This window comes from Pan paniscus, chromosome 1, assembly GCF_029289425.2.
Source record: "Pan paniscus chromosome 1, NHGRI_mPanPan1-v2.0_pri, whole genome shotgun sequence".
Taxonomy (NCBI): domain Eukaryota; kingdom Metazoa; phylum Chordata; class Mammalia; order Primates; family Hominidae; genus Pan; species Pan paniscus.
Window position 1 is genome coordinate 187,143,258 of NC_073249.2, and position 27,692 is coordinate 187,170,949.

The window sequence follows — 27,692 nt, forward strand, 5'->3', positions numbered from 1 at the left end:
GCTCCTGCTCTTCCCTACACTGGGACAGGATTGGGGTGGGGAGAAAGGGACAGAAGAGGCCTGGGGAGGCTCACTCAGTGAAGGGCCAAGGTCCTTGTTCTAGCAAGGACTCTGGGAACATGGCATGAGACTCACTTGAGCTAGTTCAAAGAAATGGGGGAGCAGATTATAAGGGACTCTGAAGATGGAAAATCAAGAATGACTGAACCTCAGGCCGGGCGCAGTGGCTCACACCTGTAATCCCAGTACTTTGGGAGGCCAAGGCAGGCAGATCACAAGGTCGAGATCGAGACCATCCTGGCCAACATACTAATAATACAAAAATTAGCTGAGCACGGTGGTGCATGCCTATAGTCCCAGCTATTCGGGAGGCTGAGGCAGGAAAATTGCTTGAACCCAGGAGGCTGAGGTTGCAGTGAGCAGCGGAGGTTGCAGTGAGCCGAGATCGCACCACTGCACTCTAGCCTGGTGACAGAGCAAGACTCCATCTCAAAAAAAATAAAAAAATAAAAATAAAAATAAAATAAAAACTGGCTGAACCTCAAGAGAACTGGAACTGGCAACTGGGCCTCTTCCTTACCATCTCTGGGTCTTGCAGGCTCTTGTTCCCTGGGCAGTATTTGCATCCGTGCTCTTTTCCTGGGCTTCTCTTCAGACTTCTTTGGTTTTGTTGCACACAGTGGCTGAATCTCCAACTCGGTATCAAGACTCACCAGTGACTGACAACTCCCCTCTGTGCCTCTTAGTTTCAATTCACAAGCAAAAGGATCTGATTGGTTTGGCTTAGCTTTTGGCGGGATCCCTTAGGTCAGGTGTCCTCCCTTGGCCCAACCATCTGTAGCCTGACTGGACACTGATATGTGGGACCTGTGAGCAATTCCCTCAGAAGGAAGCTAATGGCAGCAGACGTTGGGACTTAGTTTCCCCCTCTGCCCAGTGAAAGGCCTCTTAAGAGCCCAAATGAGAGGACAGTGGCCAGCGGAAAGAAAGGCCAAGAGCCAGGGTTACAATTCGTCCATATGGCGCCCTTTGTATGACTTAGGAAAAGGCACCCCTCTGAGTGGAAGCAGCCCCATAAGTACGCAGCTGGGCAGTGGATAGCGCCTTTGGGCTAATTAGGAAAATATCTCCCTTCCTCCAGGTGAATACAGCCCTGTCATATTAGGGTGCACAGCTTCACAAGAGGAGCACAGGCTGCATTTCAGCCTGCCTCTCCTGCTGGTCACGGGTCATTGCATAGTGCGTAACCTGTTCCACCTTGACCTGAAATATGGTCAAGGGTTGGGGTGGGAGTTGGTGGTGAAGTGTTCCTCTCAGAACGTCCCCTGACAGTCCAAGAAGCACTGTTCCCTGCAGAGAGTTGGGGACAGTGGTGGCTGGAGCTGCCTGCCTTCTCCTGAAATGCTCAATTGCTTCTACAAGGGTTGCGTCAAGGACACTTGGAGGTGGCCAGCTCCCTTGGCAGGAAGTAATTAGGACAGAGGAAGGAGGCTGACCTGGCCTCGGGGCAACCATGAACCTAACTAAGGAGGTGACTCAGAAGCCTGAGAACTTGGGGCTGCTATTCCCAGCTGAGGCCACGCTGGGGGATGGGAAGTCCTGTCCCCTGTCTACTTTGGGCACACAGGTCCTGGGTTGCCTTCTCCCAAAAACTACCCACTCAGGCCCTCATAATCTCTAACCCAGCCAAATTAGTCCACCTCCTACTTTCAGCCTTGCCCTCTGCCCCATCTAGCTGCCACTAAGAAGCCACAGTGACCTTCCTAAAGCACAAATCTAACCATGTCAGCTCTTCAAAGGCTCCCCTTGCCCCTCTGTATGATTTGCTCCTTAAATATCCCTCCAGGTCCTGCATGATCCGGCACCCGCCGATCTCAGAAGGTTTTTTTCTTCCTCTCACTTTTCATCCTGCACCCTGCACTAAGCCATCCTGAATGGCCCCCATTTCCTAAGGGGTCTCTTATGCTTTTGTGTTGTGCACAAGCCATTGCTCCTCCCTGGGTCACCCATTCCCCTGTCTCAATTATCTCCTCCTCTATGAAACCCTCCCAACTCTCCAACGATTGGCCCTTCACGTGTACACAGTCCCTCACAATCAACAAACACTTCCCATGTGATCTGCTGTTGGCTGAGCCAAGCACACATTTAAGTTTTTTTTTTTCTTTTTCTTTTTCTTTCCTTTTTTTTTTTTTTTTTTTTTTTTGAGACAGAGTTTCGCTCTTGTTACCCAGGCTGGAGTGCAGTGGCATGATCTCAGCCCACCTCAACCTCCGCCTCCCGGGTTCAAGCAATTCTCCTGCCTCAGCCTCCCGAGTAGCTGGGATTACAGGCATGCGCCACCATGCCCGGCTAATTTTGTATTTTTAGTAGAGATGGGGTTTCTCCATGTTGGTCAGGCTGGTCGCGAACTGCCGACCTGAGGTGATCCACCCGCCTCGGTCTCCCAAAATTCTGGGATTACAGGCGTGAGCCACCGTGCCCGGCCATGTCATTTTTTTTTTTTTTTTTTAAAGACAAGGAAACAAAGGCCCAGAAAATGGTAAAGCTGGGACTTGATCTCAGGTCTCCTAACATCAAGGCCACTGCTTGTTGTGCCTTCTCAGCCACGGGAGTGAATCCAAGTCAGAATGTGAAAAGAGATTAAAAAAAAAAACCGGATGGGCACGGTGGGTCACACCTGTAATCCCAGCACTTTGGGAGGCCGAGGCGGGTGGATCATGAGGTCAGGAGATCGAGACCATCCTGGCTAATACGGTGAAACCCCATCTCTACTAAAAATACAAAAAAATTAGCCAGGCATGGTGGCGGGCGCCTGTAGTCCCAGCTACTCGGGAGGCTGAGGCAGGAGAATGGCGTGAACCTGGGAGGCAGAGCTTGCAGTGAGCCGAGATCGTGCCACTGCACTCCAGCCTGGGCAACAGTGCAAGACTCTGTCTCAAAACAAAAACAAAAACAAAAACAAAAAACCCATGAGCTCTGAGCTTCAGAGGAGGAAGCGTCTTACCTGATTGGGGAGAGGTGAGGAATAGGTAAAGAGCAAAGGGCAGCTATGGCTTCATGGAGGAGGTGGCATCTGCCCCAGGTCTTACTAAACATTAGCCAACAGGGCCAGGCATGCTGGAGCAGGGCTCTCCAAGGGAACAGCCAGGTGTGGGGCTCCTGGAGTCATGCCCTACAGGGTCTGTTCCCAGCTTATTCATCTGAAGAAGTGCTGGACCTGGAGGCAAAGTCCTGGCTGGAGTCCAGAAACCCTGAGCCAGGGAAGCCCTGCACCCAGCCAGCTATTAGCAAGTGACAGGCAAGCCAGAGAGCATGGCCAGAAGCCTGGAAGGGTGGAAAGAACAGTTAAGGATCAAGTTCTCTAATCCTTCCAAAGAAGGATCTGGGGAAAGTTCTTTTTTTTTTTTTTTTTTTTTCTTTTTTAAGACAGAGTCTCGCTCTGTCACCCAGGCTGGCACGCAGTGGCACGATGATCTCGGCTCACTGCAACCTCTGCCTCCCGGGTTCAGGCAATTCTCCTGCCTCAGCCTCCTGAGTAGCTGGGATTACAGGCGCACCCCACCACACCCAGTTTTAATTTTTGTATTTTTAGTAGAGATGGAGTTTCACCATGTTGGTCAGGCTGGTCTTGAACTCCTGACCTCGTGATCCACCCACCTTGGCCTCCCAAAGTGCTGGGATTACAGGCGTGAGCCACCGCACCCGGCCCGGGGAAAGTTCTTAAAGGGACTGAACCAGGAGTCTGGGCAGGATTCCTTGATGGCAAGGAACAGTGCCTACTCATGGCAGGGTGAGTAAAGGGGAATGGATTAGTTGGGACTTTTGGTTGCAAGTGAACGAAATCCAACTCACACAAGCTTAAGCAAAAAGGGAGGCTTATTGGCTCATGTAATTGGGAAGTTCAGGCATGGCTGGGTCCAGAAACTCAGTTGCATCCTCTCTCCCTCCCTCCTTCTGCTTCTCTCTCTGTGGCACCATTGTCCTTCCAGATGTGCTTCTTCCATGTTCTTTCACCTGCCAAATGGGTTCCCAGCTCACATTGCCCCAAATTAACAACCTCAGAGAAAAAGAGCCAAATCTCCCAGAAGCCCTAAATAAGAGTGAAGAGTGTCTCAGCTGGGGTCACATGCTCATCCTTGTGTCCAGGGACACAGGGCTCCACCATTGGTCAGGTCTCAGTTACAGGTCTCTGTACCAGGTCTGGTACTTCTTGACCAGAAAACCAGGGAGGCAGGGCTTCTTATTAGAAAGAGAGGCCGGGAAAAGTGGCCACTCAAGCAAAACCACAATCCACCAAATTTCCTTTTGGGGGCGTTTGTTGAAACAATGTGGAGAATCTCATGAAAGTGTAGAGATGGGCACCAGAGCCAGGCCTTAGCTAGAACTTGGGAAACTGTCAGGAGCAGAGGCGGCTCCATCTCAGGGCAGCATGGTTACTCTCATGTGCTGCTCTCTGCACATCCTTTCCCATCTTGATCTGCTGCTCATCTCATTCTGCTCAGAGAGTCTCCACCTGCGCTGAGCTTTACTTTGCATATAACTGCAGTCTGCTGAGGCTCACCCAGGTCTCTTCGGAGCCAACTGTATTTCACAGCATCCTCAGCTTCTATTCCAATGGTTGACTGCCCAGCCCATTTCCCAATTCCAAATTCCTGAGAAAGACAAATCTGCTTGGCCCAGGTCATCTTTTCAAGCCAATCACACAGATTAAAGGCCGCTGGACAGCATGGGGGTGGCTCACTTTTGTGTGAAGTGCCCACCTCCATCCAAGTAACCACTCTATATATTCTTCCTGAGTTACTTCATCATTCTTCTCCATGAGGCACCTGAGAATAACTGACCTCATTCCTAGAGTTTCAATTATTTATTGCAGTGTAACAAGCTACCCCAAAACTTGGTGCCTGAAACAACAATTTATTATTTTTGATGATTCTGTGAGTTGGCTGGGCTCAGCTGGAAGGTTTTACTGCTTCAGGTTGTGTTGGCTGGCGTCACCCACATAGCTGCACTCCACTGGGAGCTGAGCTGGGGCTGGGACAGCCAGGATGGCCTCATTCACATGTCTGTCAATTGTGCCTATAGTCACCTGGGCTGTCGCTAGCTTCTTATCCTCCAGGTCCTATCTGTCTCACTACGTGGCCTTTCCAGCAGGATAGTCCAGACTTATTTACATAGTAGCTGGCTCCCAAGAGGGCAAAAATGGAATCTGCAAGGCCTCTTAAGACGTAAGCTTGGAAACCACAGAGCACCACTTCTACTCCATTCAATTGGTCAAAGCAAGTCACAGGGCCAGCTCAGACTGGACTCCACCTCTGAATGGGAGGAATGTCAAAGTCACATTGCCAAAGGACAGGCAGGATGGAAGAGGTTTTTGGGCCATCTCTGGAAACAATCTTCTAGAAGTAAGTCTAAACACACTTCCCCCAATCCTAACATTTTATTATGATTTTTCCCTTCCTCCCACACAAGGGTTGGTTTATTCCTCCCAGGACCTGGTGGAGGCTGAGGGGATCACTGCATTCTGTAGCCCCCTCACCTCCCCAGTCAGAGGCCCTCCTAGCTAAGCCAGTGTTTTCTCCTGCTTCTCCCACCCACCCATGCACACCTCTGAGAGAGGCTACTTGTCTGCTTCCTGGCCTGTACCTTGGGATGGGTGACATTTGTGTCTGCACCCTGAGACTAGTACAGAGCTCTGCATCAAGAGGGACAACACCCTGGAATTCCAGGATGGTAGTTCCGAGGCCCCTCTTCTGCCCTCCCTCTATCCAGCCCCTTCATGGCCTGTAACAAATCACCCCAAGCTGGGCAGGTGGGGGCCTGGGAATGCGCGCCCCCTGCTGACCACCAAAGGGGCAGCAAGAATTCGGGTTCAGAGTCCCTGGGAGTCTCTCTGGCCTGGGTCCCCACCCCAGGCCAAGGTCTCGACCTGAGACCACCCGAGCCTGGTCTCAACATGGACTTCAAGGGCCCCTCCTAGGTGGTGTGGAGGAGCTGCCGGGTTGGGCCCTTCACTGAGCTCCCGCTGGGAGCAGGCTTCTGCTAGTGATAGGAGCCATCCATGCATCACCTCCTGCCCGTCTGCCGGATGGACTGGCTTCGGAGGGAAGGGGACATCGTCAGGATCCCAGGGTCCTAGCTCCTAAAGGAAAGTTGGGCAGCTAGCTTTTGGGAGGGGAGCGGCTAGCTTTTCATTTTCTCCTTTGGGGATCACTATCCTGGGGAAAAAAAAAAAAGTTGTCAGGCCTCTCCTGTCTCCGCGCCCTGCAGCGCCTGCGAAGAACATCATTTTCGCAATCCCCAATCCGCTGCAGCCCACAAACCCAGAAAGCCAGAGAGCCCCCCTCACCACCCAACCGGCTGCTGGCGTGGGTCGGTCGGGGAAGGAGAGCCCAGCTATCCCTCATACCGTACAGCAGTAGCAGCAGCAGCGGCAGCGACACACGGGCGACCGAGAGTGCCAGTGTGACCTCCCCCCGCCCGGCGGGCGGGGAGCCCAGCTCACACGCACAGCCTCCTCGCCGCTGCCCGCCCCCTTCCCTCGCCGGGACTCGCCTCCCTCCTGCAGCCCAGCCCCAGCCAGCTCCGCGTCTACGCCGCCGCCTGCTCTGGCCGGGCCGGGTCAGAGCCGGAGCATGGAACCTGGGCAGCCCCGGGAGCCCCAGGAGCCCCGCGAGCCCGGGCCAGGAGCGGAGACCGCTGCGGCCCCGGTCTGGGAGGAAGCCAAGATTTTCTACGACAACCTCGCGCCCAAGAAGAAACCCAAATCGGTAAAAGCAATGCACGGGTATGCGGGGGACGGGGGAAGGGTTACCCCGGAGGAGGGGTCATAAGTCTCTTGGGAAGGGACCCGTGGCGCCCCTCTGGGAGGGGACGCAGCTCCTCAGCCCCAGAATGCGCCCTGCAGCTGGCGCGGGCTCGGGTTTATTTTGGGAGCTCTGCTCTGGTGTATTTTTTTTACCGGGACTCGGGTTCCACGCCAGGCTCCCCCTCCCCCATGCTGTCATCAGGGCCCAGCTAGAGGCCCGCAGCCCCAGCCCCTCCCCACTCGGGCCGCCGGGGAGCGCGGATTGCACTTGTTGGCGAAGCCGGTCCGCAGCGCTTCCAGAAGCGCCCCAGGCGCGGGTAACCAGACTTTGGGAACCCGGTTCCTGGCTGTGCGCTCCGGTCTCCGCCATCTGGGCATCGGGCTCCGGACCTGAGACTCTGCGTTTGGGGTCTGGCTCTGGGTCCTGGGCCCTGGGCTGGGGGCAGTGCGCTCCCCGCGTCCTAAGGAAAGGGAGCTGCTCTCTCCAGGCACTGGGATCCACACTCTGCGCTGGGGGGCGATCGGCGCCCCTGGCCGCAGGCTCCCAGCGCTGGACTCTGCCCCCCAGCTCGGGTTCTGCTCCCCTTGCAGTGGGCATTAACATCCCCACGACCCTGTGGTGGTGTCAACCGTCTGGGACCTCACAGAGGAGCTCTCTCCTCTCTGCCATCAAACAAGTTGATGATGCCCTGGTCTGCCCCTGGACCTTGCTGTCTCCAACTTCCCAGATCTCAGAGCTTGAGGAGAAAACCGAGAATAGAGGTTGGCCCACAGCGGTCCTCCAAAGAGCTCCAGCTTGATCTTAAAGCAACTTGCTGCTTCCCTCCAAGAACCCTTCCCCAACAGGTCCACCCTATCAGCAATCATTCAATTAGCACCTCCAAGCTCTGCTCAAGAGTGGGGATTGAAGAATTAAATAACCTGAGTCCCTGCCTCAGGAGCTCACTGCACAATGATGGAGGCTCCAGAGATGAGAGCCTAGGGGAGTTGGGGGGGAGTAGAGTAGTGACATCACACTGGGGAAAGCTTTGTAGAAGTGGCACGTATCCTGATCTTAAAGCCTGAGTAGGTGGAGTTTCCCAGAGAGAGGGAAACAGGACAGGCAAAAGTCATGCAGATGTCTCTGAAGCTCAGGACTGTGTTCCTGAATAAGTACTGAATGAAGAATGCAGGATTGTTGGAAGAAGAGCTGGAGGGATGTGGAAGAGCCCACAGAGGGCCTTGGGGATCATGTTAAGGAGTCTGGACCTTACTCAAGGGGGTCAGGGATTTCCAAACTAGCTTCCCCAAGCCCCATGTTTCAGGGAGTCTGCACACATGTGAATCCAATTTATTTTCTTTCTTCTTCGGACTATGTTTTAAACAATTAAAAATGTGTAATAAAACCCAACTGACTCTAATGTATTAGGTGGACATTTTAGCAGCTTGAAGGCCACTAGCTTGTGCTGCAGATTTTTTTAAAGCAAACCTCAGAATAAGGCTTCCCCTGTGATCTGTTCCATCAAAGAGCGTCTTGAGATTGTAAGGCCTGTAGTTTAAAACAAAACAAAACAAAAAACCTTTTAGCATTTCCAACCACTTATTGGTCTGAATCAGGACTTTCTCAATACTGTACAAATACAAACACAGCAACAACTTGGCCGGATGCTGAAGCTTAAGTCTGCACTGGCATTCTAGCCGCTAGTTTCAAATTTGTTGTCATGCAAACAACTGTGTTTTCATTGGTTGACTTTATAATAAATAAATAAATAAACATAATGCATTTGAATCTGTAAAATAAATATACACCAATTATATATGTTATATCTGGTACCATATGGTATGAGATATATGGTAATATCTGGCTTACATATTGAATTCAAAGTTTATTTGAATTCATTTAAATAAAAGGTCAACCTACATTTAAACAAACATATGAATACCATTATGGAGCTATTACAGGATTTTTCATCAGGGGATTAACTGGGTCCCATTTTTATTTTAGAAAGATCACTCTGGGATGGATTGGAAAGGGTGAGTCCGGCAGCAAACCCACCAGTGAGAAGGCTGGTGCCTCTCTGAAGAGGAAGCTGGATGAATGTCAATGCTGTGGCCTGAGTGATGCAGAAGAAGGGATGGAGACTGGGGACTGGGGCAGTGAAAGCATCAGTGCTCAAAATCCATTTCCTCCCCAGGCACCAAGGAACCAGAGAGCTCAGGCCCAGTTGTCAGTCATGACCCCTGGATCAGCCCCTGACTCTCATGGTTCTCTGGGAGGCAAGAAGCCTGGAGGCTTCCCAGCTCCTATTCCTTCCTGCAGAAGCCCCTCTTCCCACAGGCTATTTTGGGGGCTCTAGGCCTCATGGGCCCCATCATGGCCTGGCCTGGGCTAATTCTCATTCCCAGGGGCCTGAGTAAAATATTTAACGCCTGAAGGCCTGTTGGAGGCCCTCACCCCATGGGGTCAGAGCACTTCTTCAATCCAAAACTCTCCTGTCCCTCTCTCTTTCAGCAGCCCTTCCCTCTCTAAGTCCTACTAGGAATAACAGCTTTTTGCCTATGTTTCTATCTTGGACCCAATAGGCAGAATTACGTTAGCCTAAATGGGAGCTCCTCAGGCAGTCCAGGTGGGGGTGGGCTGCACTCTGTTATTCTTCCATTCCCATCCCCTAGCCGGAGCCATCAGCCTGACCCTGAAAGGCAGAGAGAGCTGCCAGCACCCTGGTTTCCTGGAGCTCCGAGCTCCCAGAGTGAGCCCTTGAGTCACTCTGACCCAATTCCCAGTCTGAGATCAGGGCTTCTTTCTGCTCTCTGGAGGAACTGTTCCTAGATGCCCCTGCCAACACATGGCCACCTCTGCGGCCAGGCCCAGGAGGGTCTCTGTGTCCACAACTTGTCCCTATCTCTGGCCAGCCCATTTCCCCTGCTCCTTCAGCTCCACCTGGAGCCTGGACAGGTCATTCATCAGTCCCAGCTGGGATCCATATTTCTTACACAGCCATGGCCTCTGGGATCTTAGACTCCACCTCACTCGTACTGTGTCACAGCAGTCTAAGTGGGGATGCAGAGTCCTGCCCTTGGGACCCCCATTCTGATGGGAAACAGAGACCTGCCGTTCAAAACCTCAGTTTGTGGGCATGCCCTGATCATTTCTCCCAAATCTGGAAAGTGAAGGCTGGGGGAGATGTTTCCAGGGAAGGCGGAAGTAGCAAGGGATAGAATCTTCTGGGAACTGTTGAGGAGAGGAATAGCAAGGGGACTGCAGTGTGGATAGAGGCCAGGCTAGAGGCCGGAGACTTGAGATGTCATCTTGCTCTGCCTTGACCTAGAGTAATACTCTGCCCCTTTCTGGGCCTGTTTCCCTATCTGGAAAAGAGAGAAGCAGAGGACTCTTGGGGCCAATGCAACCAGGACATTTTTCTTGCAACAACCAGGGGCGGGATGGATTGGGGTCTGTCTGGGTAGCTCAGCCAGAGGGAGCCCAGGACTTGGAAGTCTGGCAGGGACTGTGGGACAGAAAGTGAGGAGCGAGACCTTAGCTGGCTGCCAGGGTTGGAGTGGCAGGCTTGGGAACCTGCCTAATGGGGCTGGGAGGGCAGCTGACTCTCTGTCCTTAGAAGGGTGATGGCCCTGTCCCTGGGGCAGTAAGCCCAGTGGGTGGAGCAAGCTCAGCTCCTGTTCCAAAGGCCTCCAGGCTTCCAGGGTTTATGAGAGCGGGTCTCCCCACTCCACCACCAACCCCACCCTTAGGACACACACATGGTGGTAGTCAGCAACTGAGAAAGGTATTTGGGTTGAACCTCCAAGAAGAAGCACCTGTCCTGCCACTGCCTTATGCAGACCTTGCTGGCCACATACTCCGTCTTGGTTGGGGTTAAAAGTCAAATGCAAACTGAGGTCTACCACATGACCTTGGGGAACTCTTTTGTCTTCCACTCCTATTATAAGGTTCTAAAGCTGCATTAACCACTAGCCACATATAGCTGTTTAAGTTCATTTAAATGAAGTAAAATCTAAAATTCAGCTCCTCAGTCTCATTAGTCACATTTCAAATTGTTCCACAGCCACAGGGAGAGCACAGATTATGGAATATTTCCATTATCATAGAAAGTTCCATTGGACAGTGCTCTTTTAAAAGATGGCATTGGCCTCTGTCTTGGGGTTGGATCATGAGCTCCATGGGGACAGGGATCACACTTGTGTTGTTTCCTGCCATGTCCACCACGGTGTCTCTCAGATGGTAACCACTCAATGTTGTCAACTGATTGGAGCCCAGGACTGACCCCAGGAAAAAGAAATGGGGTTGAGTACATGACCCACGGGTGATCAGGAGAGGCGAGAATGCAAGGTGCATTTATGAGCCTTGACCTCAATTTGAGCCCCTCATTTTTAATTTGTAAAGTGGGAATCATGACCCCAGGACTGCTCAGGACACAGAGATGTGGTGGGATTCTCTGGGTATCTGTAAATCCCTTGGGCACTCAAATTCTGATCCTCCCTAGGGACTATAAAGGTCCAGCTGCTGTCTGGGGTGGCGGGTCTCAGCTACTTGGGAGGCTGAGGCAGGACAATTGCTCGAACCTGAGAGGTGGTGGTTGCAGTGAGCCGAGATCACACCACTGCACTCCAGCCTGGGCAACAAGAGTGAAACTCCATCTCAGAAAAAAAAAAAAAAAAAAAGAGGGGGAAAGTATGCCCTGATGTGAGAAAGCCCAGATGGGGCAAAGCTGGGGGATTGGAAGAGGGGAATGGAAAGAGAAGTAGGGGTCTGTTGTGAAGGGCTTTCTATTTCCACACTAGAGGCTGCCAGCCATATTCTGAGAATAGTGTGCACCACTAAAGAGGGGGGCTGTGGTCAGATCTGAACTTTAGAAAAATCCCCTGACAGCAGCATGAATGACAGATTAGAGAATGTGACAGATGATGATGGCCTGAACGAAAGAAGTGGGTGGATTCTAGTAGAGTTGACTCATTTCGGTAATCGATTGATGAGGAAGGGAGTTGAGGCTGACTTCCCAGCTTCTGCTTCAGTAATGAGTGGATAGTGGTTCTAAGCCTTGCTATGAGTTACAGGGAGAAAGGATCAGGTTTGGGAGGGGAGAAGGTGATGGGAATTCAGTCTTGGGAATGTTAACTTTGAGAGGCTGTTAGTCAACTGGGGCAGTTAGATGGATGTATGAATCTGGAGCTCAGGAGACAGATCTGGGTTGGAGATACATTTTTTATATAAATTGTCATATTTATGGGCATCATTTCTTCCTAAGGGCATGCAGCTCTTATTTTACAATGGAAACCAACTGAGATCATCTCCAGCATCAGTCACACGTTGGCCACATACATTGGCTTCATTTTTTTCTTGTGTCCAGATGCCTGACTAGATTGCAAACTCCCAAGGGCATGGCCCTCCCTCCATCAGATCGTGCTTCCAGCAAGGGAGCCAGCACCTCTCTCAACCCCCATCTGGGTCCGTCATAGATGGGGTCCTGACCTAAGTCCACATCTGCTCAAGGCTGGGCCTCTTTAGGTAGAGACTGGGTCTGGGTCTTCTCCATGTCCTCACTACCCAGGGAGATTCACACATGTGAGCCTGCCTCAGGGGCAGTCATCTGAGTGACAACCCCTTCTCCCATACCTCTGCAGCCCAAGCCTCAGAATGCAGTCACCATCGCTGTGTCCTCCCGAGCCTTGTTTCGCATGGACGAGGAGCAGCGGATCTATACGGAGCAGGGCGTGGAGGAGTACGTGCGCTACCAGCTGGAACATGAGAACGAACCCTTCAGTCCCGGGCCAGCCTTCCCTTTCGTGAAGGTGAGGGAGCAGTTCCACCACTAGCTCATATAGCGCCTTCGTGGGGATTAGAAAAAAGCACTCCCATGAGTATCTGAGTAAGGAAAAAGGGCCCCTCTGGGCAGATGTAACCACACAGGTACACAGCTTGGCTAGGTGACAGAGTCTTTTGGGAAGAAAATTCATCCACCCTCTGGACAAATGCAGCCCCACGCCTGGTAACCAGCTTGGTGAGTGGAATGCGGGCTGGATTTCAGCCCCGACTCTCTCTAGCGAGGTACCCCTGTGCGGTAAGCAACTTGCATTAGGAGAAGGTAGTTCATGCGCACTTATCTCATCCCAAGCATGGCTCCTCACCTCCCCTCATTGGATCCTTGGCCACCAACTTCAGGTATCAATCCTTGGGGGTCTAAGCTGGGGGGTGCCCTCTGCTTTCCAGGCTCTGGAGGCCGTGAACAGGCGGCTGCGGGAGCTGTACCCTGATAGTGAGGACGTCTTCGACATCGTCCTCATGACTAACAACCATGCTCAAGTGGGTGTCCGCCTCATCAACAGTATCAACCACTACGGTGAGCATGAGCATGAGGATGGGGGGTTTGCCCTGGGACACCCCTACCAGACCCCCCAGGGATGGGGCCACACCTCTGCAGGATGGAGTTGTACTGACCAGAACCCCAAGCCCAGTGTGTGCTGGTAAATTCGCTCTTTAAACAAACAAACAAAACCCTGACTTGTAGTGTTGCTAGTTTTCAGGGTGTAAATATTTCCACCAGGACTGGTTTCAAGCTGTCAGTGGTTGAACAACACAAATGGCTCACAAAATTTCTGAATGTTTAACTGTGGGCTCTTGCAAGCCAGTCCAAGCCAGCTCCAGCACACCCCACTCTCCGTGTGATTAGATGAGACAGTTACTGCCTCCCTGCCTCAGTTTCTCTAACTGTGATGGGGCTAACAGGCCTCACAAGGCTGCTGGGAGAATCAGGTGCAGCTGTCAGAGTGAAAGCACTTTGTGTCTTATTCTAAACTCAAGGTTAAAAATAATAGCCCCTCCAGAGCTAGCTTAAGCCCAGGAGAATTTCTTATTAGGTTACAGGGGTGTCTTTCAGAGGGCAGGAAATAAAATTGGGCCTACAAAGACCTGAATCCAAGTACTAGAAATCTCTCCCGGCTCTTCTTTTCTTCAGGCCACATGAACTTTTATTTGTGCTTCTCTAGCAAGTTTGCTCTTTTTTTTTCCTCTCTCCCCTGAAATTGGATTTCTCTGCTTTTCCTAAATAAAAACCGTATTCAAGATAAGTGGGCCAGGCGCGGTGGCTCACTCCTGTAATCCCAGCACTTTGGGAGGCCAAGGTGGGTGGAACACTTGAGGTCAGGAGTTCAAAACCAGCCTAACATGGTAAAACCCTGTCTCTACTAAAAATACAAAAATTCGCCTGGTGTGGTGGTGCACACCTGTAATCCCAGCTATTCGGGAGGCTGAGGTATGAGAATCACTTGAACCTGGGAGGCAGAGGTTGCAATGAGCGGAGATCACCCCACTGCACTCCAGCCTGGTGACAGACTGAGATGGAAAGGAGAGGAGAGGAGAGGGGTGGGGAGGGGAAGGGGAGAGGGAAGGGGAAGGGGGAGGGGAGGGGGAGGGGGAGGGGAGGGGGAGGGGAGGGGAGGGGAGGGGGAGGGGGGAGGGGGAGGGGAGGGGAGGGGGAGGGGGAGGGGAGGGGGAGGGGGAGGGGAGGGGGAGGGGAGGGGGAGGGGGGAGGGGGAGGGGGGAGGGGGAGGGGAGGGGGAGGGGGGAGGGGGAGGGGAGGGGGAGGGGGAGGGGAGGGGGAGGGGGAGGGGAGGGGGAGGGGGAGGGGGAGGGGGAGGGGAGGAGAGGAGAGGAAAGAGAAATCCACTCTGGGGAGACAGAGAGACAGAAAAATAATACACCTGGCCAGGCACGGTGGCTCACGCCTGTGATCCCAGCACTTTGGGAGGCCGAGGCGGGGGATCACGAGGTCAGGAGATCGGATGGCTAACACGGTGAAACCGCGTCTCTACTAAAAATACAAAAAAATTTAGCCGGGCATGGTGGTGGGGCCTGTGGTCCCAGCAACTCGGGAGGCTGAGGCAGGAGAATGACGTGAACCCGGGAGGCGGAGCTTGCAGTGAGCTGAGATCACGCCACTGCACTCCAGCCTGGGCGACAGAGCAAGACTCTGTCTCAAAAAGAAAAAAAAGAAAGAAAGAAAAAGAAAAAGAATACACCTATATTTATAGGTTTACCAGGCCTGGTTTTTAGCAATCAAGAGAGTCTAGTTGGCATTTTTAAATCCTAATTCCAAATTCTTGGGAGCAGGGTTGATAGTAAAAATATTTAACCACCTGTGTGACATACGCACTGCGTAATCAGGACAGACTCTCCCTATAGTGCTGAAGCAGGGCCCTGAAGGACCCCTGCCATACCAGGCATTACCGCCTTGTGTTGTGGACTCTGGAGAGGACAGAGGTCCTGGGTAAGGGGCTGCGAGAGTGACGGGTAACTTAATGGGCTCAGAGCAGCAGCTGTTTATCAACCAACAAATACTTTACAACCTTTGCAGTCATGGGGACCAGCGGATTGGCAGCCTAGGTAATCAGATTGGCCCAGCTTGGGTCAGGTGTCTGCTCTTATCCAATCAGCTATGGCCAGGAGGCGGGGTCACACAGGCATGTAGCACTGTGATTCCTTGACAAGAGGATGTCCCTGTGAACTGGGCAATTGCTCTAGAGATGTGATCGTCCTCATTTCATGAAGGATGGAGGGGCTCAGGGGGGAACACTGGCCTAAAATTACACAGAGACACGCTGTGCTGCCGTACCACACCCAGAACTAGGATGGCAGCCACTGGGCACAGAGAGACTTCCCTGAAGCCCAGGGTTGACCCTGGCCTCACCTGGGTCCTCTACCTCCTTCCCAGACCTGTTCATCGAGAGGTTCTGCATGACAGGTGGGAACAGCCCGATCTGCTACCTCAAGGCCTATCACACCAACCTCTACTTGTCAGCCGATGCAGAAAAAGTGCGAGAAGCCATTGATGAGGGTAAGTCTAAGTGAGGAGGGAGAATATGGGGAGTGCAGCAAAGGGGTCCCTGAGGTGGGAGGCCTGGTCCTAAAGTTCCAAGCAGGTGCTGGGAGTTGCCATGGTAACTAGAAGGCAAGGCTGCGCAATACTTTCCTTAATTCTTATAATCTGTCCTATCAATTCTGAAAGCAAGGCCCTACCCATTCCATCTTCCTACCTCTGGCCCTACTGTATCATGGATGCTTTTACTTCTCAGCATCACCCAGCCTTCTGTTTCCATGGAAACCCTCTCTACAGCCCAGAAAGCTACTTTCTTCTATGATTCCTCCAAGTCAGAAGGAGTTCTGATTCCTGTAGGACCATAGGCAGCCTCTGCCCTGCCCTGGGCCAATGGGAAGGAGGATTCATATCTAGTCCAGCCTGAAAGCCTGAGTGGTGGGGTCTGGGGAATGGCCAGCATCTCCAGCAGCTGGGCTGGCCAGTGCTTAGGGGAGTTTAGGAGACCCAGATGCAAGTACTGACAAAGAGAATGTCCCTCTATGTGTGTCTTTCGAGGGGCAGTTTTGGGTGGTATCCATAGTCTCAGTCCTCCCAACGAGGTGCGTATCCTATTGCACATGAGATAAACAGGCCCATAGAGGAGCAAGGACTGGCCAGGTACCTGAGAGGGTTCCTTAGGCTGAACACTAGTGGCAAGTTTATCAACCAACAATATATTCACTTTTCTCTTCCTCTTTCATGTTGTCTCCTGCCTGGAAGCCTGGCCTCTCTCCCCCTGATAACTCACCCTCCTGAGCTGCTTGGGAGCTCCTAGAGGCTTTCTTTAACCAGGAAAGAGGAGCCATTTCCCTAGACAGATGTCACACCCTCTGGTTGGGGCCTTGGCACTGGCATGTAGGTGTGCCTCTGTGTGTTTGTAACTTGACCTCAGGCTAGGGAGCAGGAGAATGGTCCACGGGGAGGCCCTGCTGAGGGTAGGGGTGGTTCTGAGTCATCTTGATTCCAGTGCTGGCAGAGCTGAGAAGGTACCTGGCTTGATGCCTGGCACTGGCCCTGCTTGTAGTATCCTCAGGCTAGTCAAGTTGTGTGCAGGTAGCACTGCTCACTCCTCCCAAAGCTCACCTAAGCCCAGCCTCTGTGATCCTCAGTTCTCAAAGATTTGGGCTGAAGTGGTCTTTGAAGAGATGGAGACTAGGGAATGAGCTCGGCCAGTTGCCCAGGTCTCCAGCCTCCCAGCACTGGCTCTCTGCCATCTAGTGCAGCTCTAGCCTGGAGCCTGAACCCCTGAGAGGCATCCTTGGAACCCTGGAGGAGCCCAGGGTTGCAGAGTCTGTGCACACAACTAGCCATCACTTGTGCTGTCTCCCAGGGCCACTTAGGTTGTTTTTTGGAACCCTGAACAGCCAGCCGCCAGCAGGGCATACCTGGGTGTCATTGTGGCTGTAGACTGAGGATGCACGTACTCACCTCACCCAATTGCAGCCTGTGGTCTCAGCCCCAGAGCTGAGAGGCCCTTAATTTTACAGTGGTCCAGAGAAGGTGAGTGACTTGCTAGAACCAATGGTGAGGGAGAGACTGAGGCCAACCCAGAGTTGGGGCTCCTTCCCAGCCCCACTGTCGGTCTACATCAGGGGCTGTGAGACACCCCTGGCACGAAGGTAGTGGCCAATGGGACTCATGTTTGGCTGGTCCACAGCAGCATGATCTTACTAGGTGTTAAAGTATTGAAATTCCTTCACCCTGGTTGGTAAATATTTCCTGCCCTGAGTCCTGAGTGCCCTCCTGCCCCCTGGGACTCCTCCCAGACTTTTCCACAAAGCAATAACCAACAGGGTAACCTGGCAAGGCAAGGGCCCTAGAGATCTGCTTCAGAGCCAGTGCTACTGCCCTCTTCTTGGCCAGGATCCATGCACTACCAGTTTTTACAAGTTTTAAATATTAGTTTTCATCAGCCTTGACCTGAGTCCTGTATGAGGCAGGTGGGGCAAGGATAGCCTAAGATAGCCCACTCCAGCCCTACTGCCCAGCCTGAAGGCAGACAATGCTTGCCTCTCTCTGCCTAGGGATCGCAGCTGCCACCATCTTCAGCCCCAGCAGGGATGTGGTTGTGTCCCAGAGTCAGCTGCGCGTGGCCTTCGATGGGGACGCCGTGCTCTTCTCGGACGAGTCGGAGCGCATCGTCAAGGCCCACGGGCTGGACCGATTCTTCGAGCACGAGAAGGCCCACGAGAACAAACCTCTGGCTCAGGTGCTCCCCATAGACCCAGAAGCCCTGAGAGGAACAAGGCAGCTCCCCAGACCTGCCCTTGGCCTGCACTCCCAGCCTGGAAGCAAACAAACCCCAGGCTCAGCCCAGATTCCAGCCTGGTCCCCTCGACCCTCTCACTTGACCACTGGCCCCCCATCAATGAGCTTCCACCTGCTTTGTTGAGCCCGTATCCCCTCACTGAAGTCCCAACCCTCCTTTGAAGCCTCCATTCTCTATCTAAACCTCTCTCTAAGCCCATACCCACTCTGCAGCTCAAATCCCCATTTCTGAGGTCTCCTTTCCCTCCCTGACGTCCCCATTCTCTATGTCCCCACCTCTTCTCTGAAGTCCCTGCCCTGCTCTGAAGGCCTCATCCTGTCTCTCTGAAGCTCCCATTCTCTCTCTGGAACCCTCACTTCCTCCCTGAGACCCCCCGCCCCTCTGAGACCATGCCCACCCTCTTAAGAAGCCTGTTTCCCTCACTGGAAACAGGAGGAAGGGAATTGCTGGACTGGGGCGCTTCATTGGGGTAGGGAGATCCAGCTGGGTGTGACATCTGGGGCAGACCATTTGCTTTGGGACATCTCCTGCCATCCATCCCTTGGCTGGGGGCACAGGGACCCTCACTCACCCTCAAACTGCTCAGTGTCTCTCAGAACAGAATATACCCTAGAGCTTGGTGGAAATTCCCTGGAGTTGGGGCTGTTGGGATTCTCCAGCTCTGCTGGGAGCTCTTATTTGAGCTTTTAACAAAAACCCGGGTGCTCAATAATCTCAGAGCCCCTCTCTCCAAGAGCTCAGCAGGCTTCCGCTGTGGCTCCTAAATATTCAGTTCATGTCTGTTCTTGCGAGTTGCCTCTGAAATCCTTGGGAATCCAGGGCAGGAGAGTTTTCCTACTAAGTGGTAAGCAGAGGCCCAGGAGACCACTGCTTATTCCAGTTTACCCAGCAAGCAGGAGGTCTCCAAGACGAGGAGCCCACTTTTGTTTATTTCTAGCTGCTTTGGAAATAAGCAGTTTTCTTCATCGTTGTCTGTTTTTTTATTCTCACATCCTCAGGAAGCTTCATTGTTCTGGGCACTGTAGAGAATAAATTTTCCTTGACCCTAGAGTGCTTGAGGATGACACCCTGAGCCACCTGGGTGCCAGATGGGCACGGTTGATACTCAACACTTACACATTGGTCCATCTTCTCCAGCTGTTTATAGCTGGAGTCCATTCTGATTGGAGGGTGCCCATGCCATAGTTACTAAATGGTTTTAATATCCCCCCTGTTGATAGGCTTCGAAGGCCACACTTACAGACCTTTAGGACAGACATCTGTATACCTTGATGGGCATATGGATGGATGATACATATCAACAGTTGCCCTGATAGTTATCCTGACCCAGCACCAATATACAATAACATAGATCCCCTGACTAGAGCCGCACTGGTGCACACAGTAGCCTAAGCAGTCATAAGCAGAACTAACTGAAAGATTTAGGGATCCTGAAGTTTTCCACACCAAACAAGACACTAGTGCTTTAGGGAGAGCAGGGGGCAAATATTTAGGAGGTGGTAAAGCTAACAATGTTCCCCTTGCCTTCTCATAGGGCCCCTTAAAGGGCTTTCTGGAGGCACTGGGTAGGTTGCAGAAGAAGTTCTACTCCAAAGGCCTGCGGCTAGAGTGCCCAATTCGTACCTACTTGGTGACAGCACGCAGTGCAGCCAGTTCCGGGGCCCGGGCTCTCAAGACCCTGCGCAGCTGGGGCCTGGAGACAGATGAAGCCTTGTTCCTTGCTGGAGCGCCCAAGGGCCCTCTCCTCGAGAAGATCCGCCCACACATCTTCTTTGATGACCAGATGTTCCATGTGGCTGGGGCTCAGGAGATGGGCACTGTGGCCGCCCATGTGCCTTATGGTGTGGCACAGACACCCCGGCGGACTGCACCTGCAAAGCAGGCCCCATCTGCACAGTAGCTGAACCACCGGCTTTACTGATCCACATTGCTCCAGGCTCCCTGATACACTTCGACACCTCCTCTGGTAGATCCCTCTAGTTTCTCACTGTTCTGTCCTTCTGCCTGTCTGCCCTCATCCCTATGAGTGATGTACTTGTAGGAAATTATGCAGATGGGACTGGCATTCTCAACATCCCTCCTTTGGGGCAAATTCTGTGCCATGATCCTGAGTAGGACAGTAGGACTGTGCAGAGTAGCTGGATTTCAGGGGGGAAGTTAATGGGTCTGAGAGGGGGAGGGTCAGAGAAGCCAGGATTTCTCAAAAGTGACTTAGGATGAAAACTAGCTCAATGTGGTGTAAAGAACACTGCTATGGGAGAGAGTGGATCTGGCTTCTAAGCTCTGTCCTGGTATTAACTGCATGACTTTGAGTAATCCCTTCCCTTCATGGCCCCCAGTTTCCCCATCTTTTGGGCGGTTTTCAAGCTCCCTTTTAGCCAAAGAAGCTTGGTTCTTTAAGATCGCCCTCTTAGAAGGAAGCATTCTGTGTCAGTGCTGCTGCTGGTATGTATGGCACCTTTGTGCAAATTACAAAAGGACACTGTCTAGGTGAATGAAGAACAAAAAGACATCCCTTCCTCTGGCCTGACCCAGTCCCATAGTGGGGTACACAGCTTAGTTAGCAGGATAGAGGCTGGATTTCAGCCCCCATGTGTCCCCTCAGCTCAGAGGCCTTTGTCAAATGGACAAAATGCAAAATCGCCCCCAGCAACTCTATCTGTAATTTTACACATTTTGAAACCACTGGACAAGATGACCTATCTGCTCCTGTGATTCTCTAACCTGAATGGTCATCAGGGCTCAGCCCAGGAAGCAAGGGGAGTGAATTCGACACGCATACAAACTCTCCTCCAGCCAGCAGGGGGCACTGCAGGCTCTTCCCGGGGAGAAACATTAGTAGCTGCCTGCTCAGTGTTTCCTTTGCTCTTGCTTTGAGCCGAAGTTCAGTTGCTCTTGCCTGCCAAGACCCTCACTTCCACCACCCTCACTCCCCCAGTTATTGCATCCAGCTGGGCAGCTCTGCTGGTGGGGAACGGGACAGAGCATGGGTGTCTACTGTTGTGGCCTCAATTCTAGGGGAAGAAAGTGCAGTGGCTGAGGTAGGCGGTTGTCCAGGCTGAGCCCCAGGGTGAGGTGCTGCCTGGGGTGAAGTGGGAAGTGTCAGGAGGTCTGGTGTGAGACAGAAGGTACTGGGACAGTGATGCTTGGGGAGGAAGGAGCTGAAATGTGCACTAGCAAAATTCTCCAGCTATGGGATTGTGAGTGGAAAGCCAGTCAGAGCTGCCTTTGGAGGTAATGAGCTCTCCATCAGTGGATGCTGAGCAAGGGCTTCCAGGATGAGATAACCTCCCCATGAAATGCATCAGCGGATCTTCCACATTTGCAGGAGCCCCTGCGGCCCCTTCTTCACCACTTTCAGAGGAGAACTCTCACCGCTTGATGAGTCAGCCTCCTCCTTTGCTGAGCATCCCTGGCTCTCTCCGGAGGGAGGGTGGAAGCACCAATGGCTGGTCCCCAGGGAGACAGAAGGGGTGAGCAGACATCTGTGTGTGGACTGATTGCCAGGCTTCTAGGAGGAATCCTAGTCATGAGCAAGCACTTTGTAAAGAAAACCAAAAGTATCATGAGAGGGGCAGAAGCCTGGAGGTGTGGTGGCAGGAAATAGGGGAAGAGAACACCCTGGGGTTTTTTATCTTTGTCCTTCTGGGGACTCAGCTCAGGGTCTGAATGGGCACAGGTTCTGTGCAGTGTGGGGCAGGGTAAGAGATGCAGAAAGATATTCCAGGAAGGAGAACAAAGTGAGAAGGCAGAGGCGGTTCTCAAATGAGCAACGATTTGGGCCAGAAGAGAAAGGCTGGGCTGGGCCTTTGCTGTCATTGTCAGAGGTCTCCATGAGGCTGGTCCCAGGGAGGAAGGGTACGGCTGTGTGGAGTGACTGGGACAGACACCCACAGTGACTGCTTTATCAGGGGACACTGGCATTATTGCCCCTGGAAGGGCATATGATAATGTCTTTGCACGAGGTCATTTCCACTGCACAGCCAGGATCCTTCTGGCTAACAGAGGAGGCCTTGGGGCAGAAGACCCGGGTTGTGTCTACTTCCAGAGCTCCAAGCCTGGACAGAGGTACTGTGAGGGCCAAGAACAACCTCAAGGAAACAAAAAAGAAGTGAAGGAGGGAGCTCAGCCCTGAGTCTCCTTTATTCTTGGCTGAACTGCAGAAAGGCCCTCTCCTTCTCACTCCCAGGGGTCAGAATCACCCTCGTGGAAGAGCCTCCAAGGCTCACAGAACCAGCGACTGCAAGAAGCCTACAAGGCCAGGCACAGCCCAGGCTCACAGCATGGCAACAGGCTGACTGACCAGGGTGGACCTGTGCACTGGGGATGACACCAGATGTCACCTAATTAAGAAAAACTGCAGGGATTCTGGGACCTGTGTGGTCTTGCCCCCAGGGCCTGGTGATGAACACCACTGATGATTCCATGTCTCTCAGGAAGCAGGAAAATATGATGCTGGAAGCAGAAAGATAAGGTGCAGTAAAAGCCATGGATTTCACTGGAGCCATCATTAATAGACACAGACAGCCCTGGGCAATGGAGAAACACTAAGAGTCTAAATTCTATTATTGAAATCACAAATGAGCATCTCAGGCCTGGAAAAAAGCTTTCAGTCACTGGAATAAAAAGCCAGAAATCTGAGGGGCAGTCTTAGGCAGCAGTTACACGGGCCTTCTGATTGTCTTAGAGGTGAGGAGGTGCCCAGGGATGAGGAACATTGAGTGTTGTTCACCAGTAAATTAAAAAGCCAGGTGAACACCAAAGTCCCAGGCCTAACCAGGGAATGCAGCACTGAGGTGGAGCAGTCACGGCTTCTGAAACACTGGACCCCTTTAGCTGAGAGCACCACTTCCCCAACAAGCCCTGCAGAACACTGGTTCCAGGAGATGCCTGCCAGCAAAATCCCAGAGCCAATGGGACTGCTGCTTAGCAGAAAAATGGAAGCCCTGTTACTAAGCACTGAGACTGCTCAGCCAGTTGCAAAACATCCCCCTCTCCTATCTGAGAGCCCAATCAGAGTAGTGGGGATATATCAGAATGTGCCAGAAAAAAACAGAAACTAGCAAGAAGTTCAAAGCCAAGATGGATTTGGCATTATAATGACACTCAATTGGTGTGCACCAGTACAGCCAAACTGATGACTAAAACTTGAAATACCTCCATAGCAGTTGGTAGATAATGCTGCGCTGAGTCCCCTGAATGTCTCTTCGTGGCCTCAGCTGACCTTTCCACTGTGAGCGCTCCATTTTCCCACAATGCAGCCTCTAGGAGGCTGCAGCGGCACTATGGCCAGTGTCTACTCTGTTTTGTGGTGTCCTGGCCATGCTGGTTTAGGGAGGTAAAGTAACTTGTCCAAAGCCATAGAGCTAGTAAGTGGCAGTGCTGGGACTCAAACTCATGTCCATCTGATTCTAGGACCCAGGTTTTCAACCATTTTGTCATACTGCTCATACATATGCATGGAGATAGCCAGAGAAGCTCCATTCTGAGGTCTTCACTAAAGGAGTTTACTTACCTGACAGTTAACATGTTGATTTCCTGCATGGTGAAATGCTGGAATACATTTGAGTGGGTGCTTTTATTATAGCTTCCTAAACAGCTACAAATAATTTAAATTAGAGCCAAACATTTGTGAACCCCTGGAAGCACTTCCAAACAATCCCAAGTTCTGAGAAACCCAGTGTGAACGCCCCTGTTTTGGGCTAATGCAGAGTTTGGCAAACTCTGGGCCCACGGGCCAAATCTGACCCATCACCTGTTTTTGTAAAGAAACTTTGACTGGGGCCAGGCACAGTGGCTCATGCCTGTAATCCCAGCACTTTGGGAGGCCAAGGCGGGTGGATCACAAGGTCAGGAGATCGAGACCATCCTGCCCAACATGATGAAACCCCGTCTCTACTAAAAATACAAAAATTAGCTGGGCGTGGTGGTGCACGCCTGTAGTCCCAGCTACTCGGGAGGCTGAGGCAGGAAGATCACTTGAACCCGGGAGGCGGAGGTTGCAGTGAACCGAGATCACGCCACTGCACTCCAGCCTGGCATCAGGGTGAGACTCCGTCTCAAAGAAAAAAAAAAAAGATAAAAGAAACTTTGATTAGAACATAGCCATGCCCATTTGTTTACATATGTTTATGGCTGATTTCACACTGCAACAGCAGAGTTGAATTGTTGCAACAGAGGCTGCAAGCCAAAAATATTTATTATCTGGCCCTTTACAGAAAAATGTGCGGACCCCTGGGCCAAGGCAGACAGCCTGGCTGACGCCTCAGTGGGATGAGCCAGGTCACATCCACCTATGCATCTGTGGGCGGAGGCTGGCTCCACTGCCAAAGGGAAGGGACATGGGGCTCCATGCCCATCTGAAGATTCCAAGTTTTGACTATTTTCAAGCGACCCATGGCTCATAGTAATTTGCAGTTTTGTTGATGCACTGATTTGACTTGAATGTGCTCTCCCAAGCTGATGAGTGAGAGGGCAGGAGCAGGGCCCTTGGCTGGGGATGAGCCCAGCTGGCTGTCCAGCATGGCTTTGTATTCCCAACTCATTTCCTCATGGGGCCTCTTAGGCAATGATCAGCCTAGTAGGTGGATGCGCATTAGCTAAACATGAGTTTTGGATAGATTGAAGTGCCCAGTGTTGATTTCAGCAGCTCCGAGCCAACAAGGTCATCCATGTACTTTCTGTGAAAGCAAGAACAAGTCCGTCGTGAAGAGGGTCCCGTGAGGACTTTAGCCGGTTCAGAAGTTACTGATCAAGTGAGAGAGAAAACTCCTGTAACCGCTGGAATGGCAGTTTCTTGTGGCATGAAGGCACGTGAGCAATAAACACAAATACCCCTCATAATGGAATTGTGGATCAGGAGAATTCTAGGACTCTGCAAATTTAGAGATTTACCAGGCTTCCAGGATCCACTGCAAGAACAGATAGTATGGAAGACGCCCCATCTACAGCCATCATTGCTGTCGCTATGCCATCATGATACTCTTCTCCACCAAGCCCAGACTGGGTCTCAGAATCTTTCTCTATCCAGCATTCCAGGCAGCCACTACCAGCGGGCTGGAGCTGGTGTGAAAGATGAAACCTATTTTGCCATCCCTATTGGTGTTGGGTTTTGCTATCCAAGAGGCATGCAAGGCCCAGAATGTTCATCCTCTGAGGATATGACGCATGATGTCAGAGCCTCACCTGACTTGGGTAGAACACAAGGAGGTGGATGAATGGCATCATGTGGCTGGCGGCTTCCCAGATCATGGGTTTTATCTAGTCTTAAAGCAAAACACAAAACCACCTCCTTTCTGCCAGTAGGTGGCACTGCAGGCCGGCACGCAGCTGCTGGCAGTAGTCAAGTGATTCTACCCACTGATTTACTTTTCTCTCCCTCTGACTTAGTGCTGTGCTGGACTCTCCCCACGGTTAGCTCTAGCCAGCCAAAAAGGACTTCAGGTGCTCTGGAAATGTTTGCTAAACATGCCTGAGTGACGAGCTGATTGCTCTTGCCGGCAATTACTGTGATTGTGTGTATGGATGCACACATATTAAGTTTGTGCAACAGGATAAAAATCGTACACATACGTGTATTTATGTGGGTGTGTGTAATGGGCCAGATATCTCAGCCAATGACTCTGTGTGTGTGTGTGTACTCACTATGTGTACAGATGGTTATCTCTGTTAACTGAGTGTCCTGGGACCCACATACTGATGGCCAGCCCTAGGATAGTTGTACCCATTTCCATCATAACATGGGCATTTGCGTATGTGCAGCTTGGGGGCCACCGAGACCAGCCCCCAACCTCTGGCCAAGAAAGTCTTGGCTCCTAACCCTCTGCCTCCTATCCCTACTCCTGAGCCTTGGGAAGGAAGTGGTAGAATCTGTGTAAGGGCAATCCTTTTGACTATACCTGCCTCATCATCTCCATTTGTTTCTTCCCTCCCCCTAACAGTGCCAAGGCCAACATGTCCAGTTGGGCAGATTGTGCACTGCAAAAATCTAGAGGGCGCCATTGGTATTGTGACATGGGTAGTACCTATTAGACACCTGCACAACCTGCCAACTGTATACAGATGCCCTGGTCATCTCATGGCCATGGCTAGGAAAGTTGCCTTCCTTCCCCCCTACCAGCCCTGCCCAACCTAGACAAAGATTCCTGCCTCTGCTTGAGTGTTCTAATGTGGCCCAGAAGTGACTTACCATTGACCTTAATTGGGAAGTATCTCCCTGATGGGCCATCCCCTAGAGGCCTTTGGAATTCCATTTATAAAAGTGAAATGTGGCTGGGAACTTTTCAGTTACTCATCTTTGCAAAGTGAAAGCCTCTGTAAGGCAAACCAAAGCTGTGAAGACTGGGGTCACTGACTCCCACACTCCTGGCCTGTGGGTGAATATATGCCTTCATGGCCATCTGCCACGGAATTAGGGTAAAGGCCTCAAGGCTAGTCTTGTAGCTAACTGCCACCAAGAAGCCACCAAGAAAATCACTGAGGTCACCCTAGACTGGATGCCTGGGCCAGGGTCACAAACCCCAATGCCTACAGGGGCGAGGCAGGAAACATAAATGAGTGGAGAGGATTAAGCCAGTTCTTCACTGAGAATGGAGAACACTGTGGTCTGCCACGGTTGCTGCCACATGGGAATGTGGCCTGAGGTTGCCGGATAGTCCACCCCATTTTTGAAGAGAAGCTGGGAATCTGGACTTTTAAATGTTGGCAACTATTTTGAATTTAGAAAACACCATCTGGGCCAAATAAAACATATTCTGTAGGCGAGATCCGGCCCTTGAATCTCCAGTTTGCATCCGCTGGCCCAGGCCCAGAGACTTGGGTTTTTAAGACCCAAGTCACTGAGAGTCTGAGGATATTACACTCAGATTCTCAGTGATGGATCTTTAAGAGACCTCAGAGATGACCTAGCTCAGCCTTTGTGTGTTCAAAACTGCGTATGTACAAACTTCTTCTTTTTTTTTTTTTTTTGAGACGGAGTCTTGCTCTGTCACTCAGGCTGGAGTGCAGTGGCACAATCTTGGCTCACTGCAACCTCCGCCTCCTGGGGTCAAGCAATTCTCCTGCCTCAGCTTCCTGAGTAGCTGGGATTACAGGCGCCCGCCACCATGCCCAGCTAATTTTTTGTATTTTTAGTAGAGATGGGGTTTCACCATATTGTCCAGGCTGGTCTCGAACTCCTGACCTCAGGTGATCCGCCAGCCTCTGCCTCCCAAAGTGCTGGGATTACAGGCGTGAGCCACCACACTCGGCCTACGAACTTCTTTATTAATGTAATAGCGCACATATACTTAACTTCTGGTTTCTACTTAAGAGCATCTCAATAACCTCCGATATAGAATACGATGAAAAATGAAACCTGCGTGCATAATGTGCTTGTATCTACCTGTCAGAAGCCCTTTGCTTTGATAGCATTTGCTGCCTCAGTCTTCCTCATCACCCAACCTCTCTGGGTTGCTTGTTATGATAAACCTAAGTGCCTCCATAAATGGTTAGAGCATGTGTTTCTTCATCTTTGTGACTTCCCTTGTCTGGGAATAAGACTGCTTGTACTTCTCCCAGCTTTGCCCTCTTTGGCCTGCTAGTAGCACACCCCATCGATCCAGACCTGTCTGGCTCTTTGTAACATTTACCTGGTCACATGATAAAGGGTGCTGAGTGCTTGCCAGTGTGGGTCCCTGTCACTTCTCATGCATGTCCTATATCTTAATTTTACCACATGTGCTTCTGCTTCTTAAAAGCCATTCAAATAAATTGAGAGGTTTTTAATTAA

General features: G+C 51.7%; 1 protein-coding gene across 1 annotated transcript; it reads left to right on the plus strand.

The window, feature by feature from the left end:
- The first annotated feature begins 137 nt into the window (after positions 1 to 137).
- Positions 138 to 27,692, plus strand: NT5C1A (5'-nucleotidase, cytosolic IA). The gene is made up of 6 exons (XM_003815407.6): positions 138 to 6,767; positions 12,425 to 12,592; positions 13,011 to 13,140; positions 15,511 to 15,633; positions 17,679 to 17,863; positions 19,458 to 27,692. The coding sequence occupies exons 1-6, from the start codon at positions 6,633 to 6,635 to the stop codon at positions 19,821 to 19,823; spliced, it is 1,107 nt and encodes a 368-aa protein (XP_003815455.1). The 5' UTR covers positions 138 to 6,632; the 3' UTR covers positions 19,824 to 27,692.

What these genes read in the sequence shown, in the direction of transcription:
- NT5C1A (XM_003815407.6), top strand. Translation starts at nt 6,633, where the DNA reads ATGGAACCTGGGCAGCCCCGGGAGCCCCAGGAGCCCCGCGAGCCCGGG. An exon ending in CCAAGAAGAAACCCAAATCG is followed by an intron (nt 6,768 to 12,424) that starts GTAAAAGCAATG and finishes ATACCTCTGCAG; the next exon opens with CCCAAGCCTCAGAATGCAGT. An exon ending in CAGCCTTCCCTTTCGTGAAG is followed by an intron (nt 12,593 to 13,010) that starts GTGAGGGAGCAG and finishes TCTGCTTTCCAG; the next exon opens with GCTCTGGAGGCCGTGAACAG.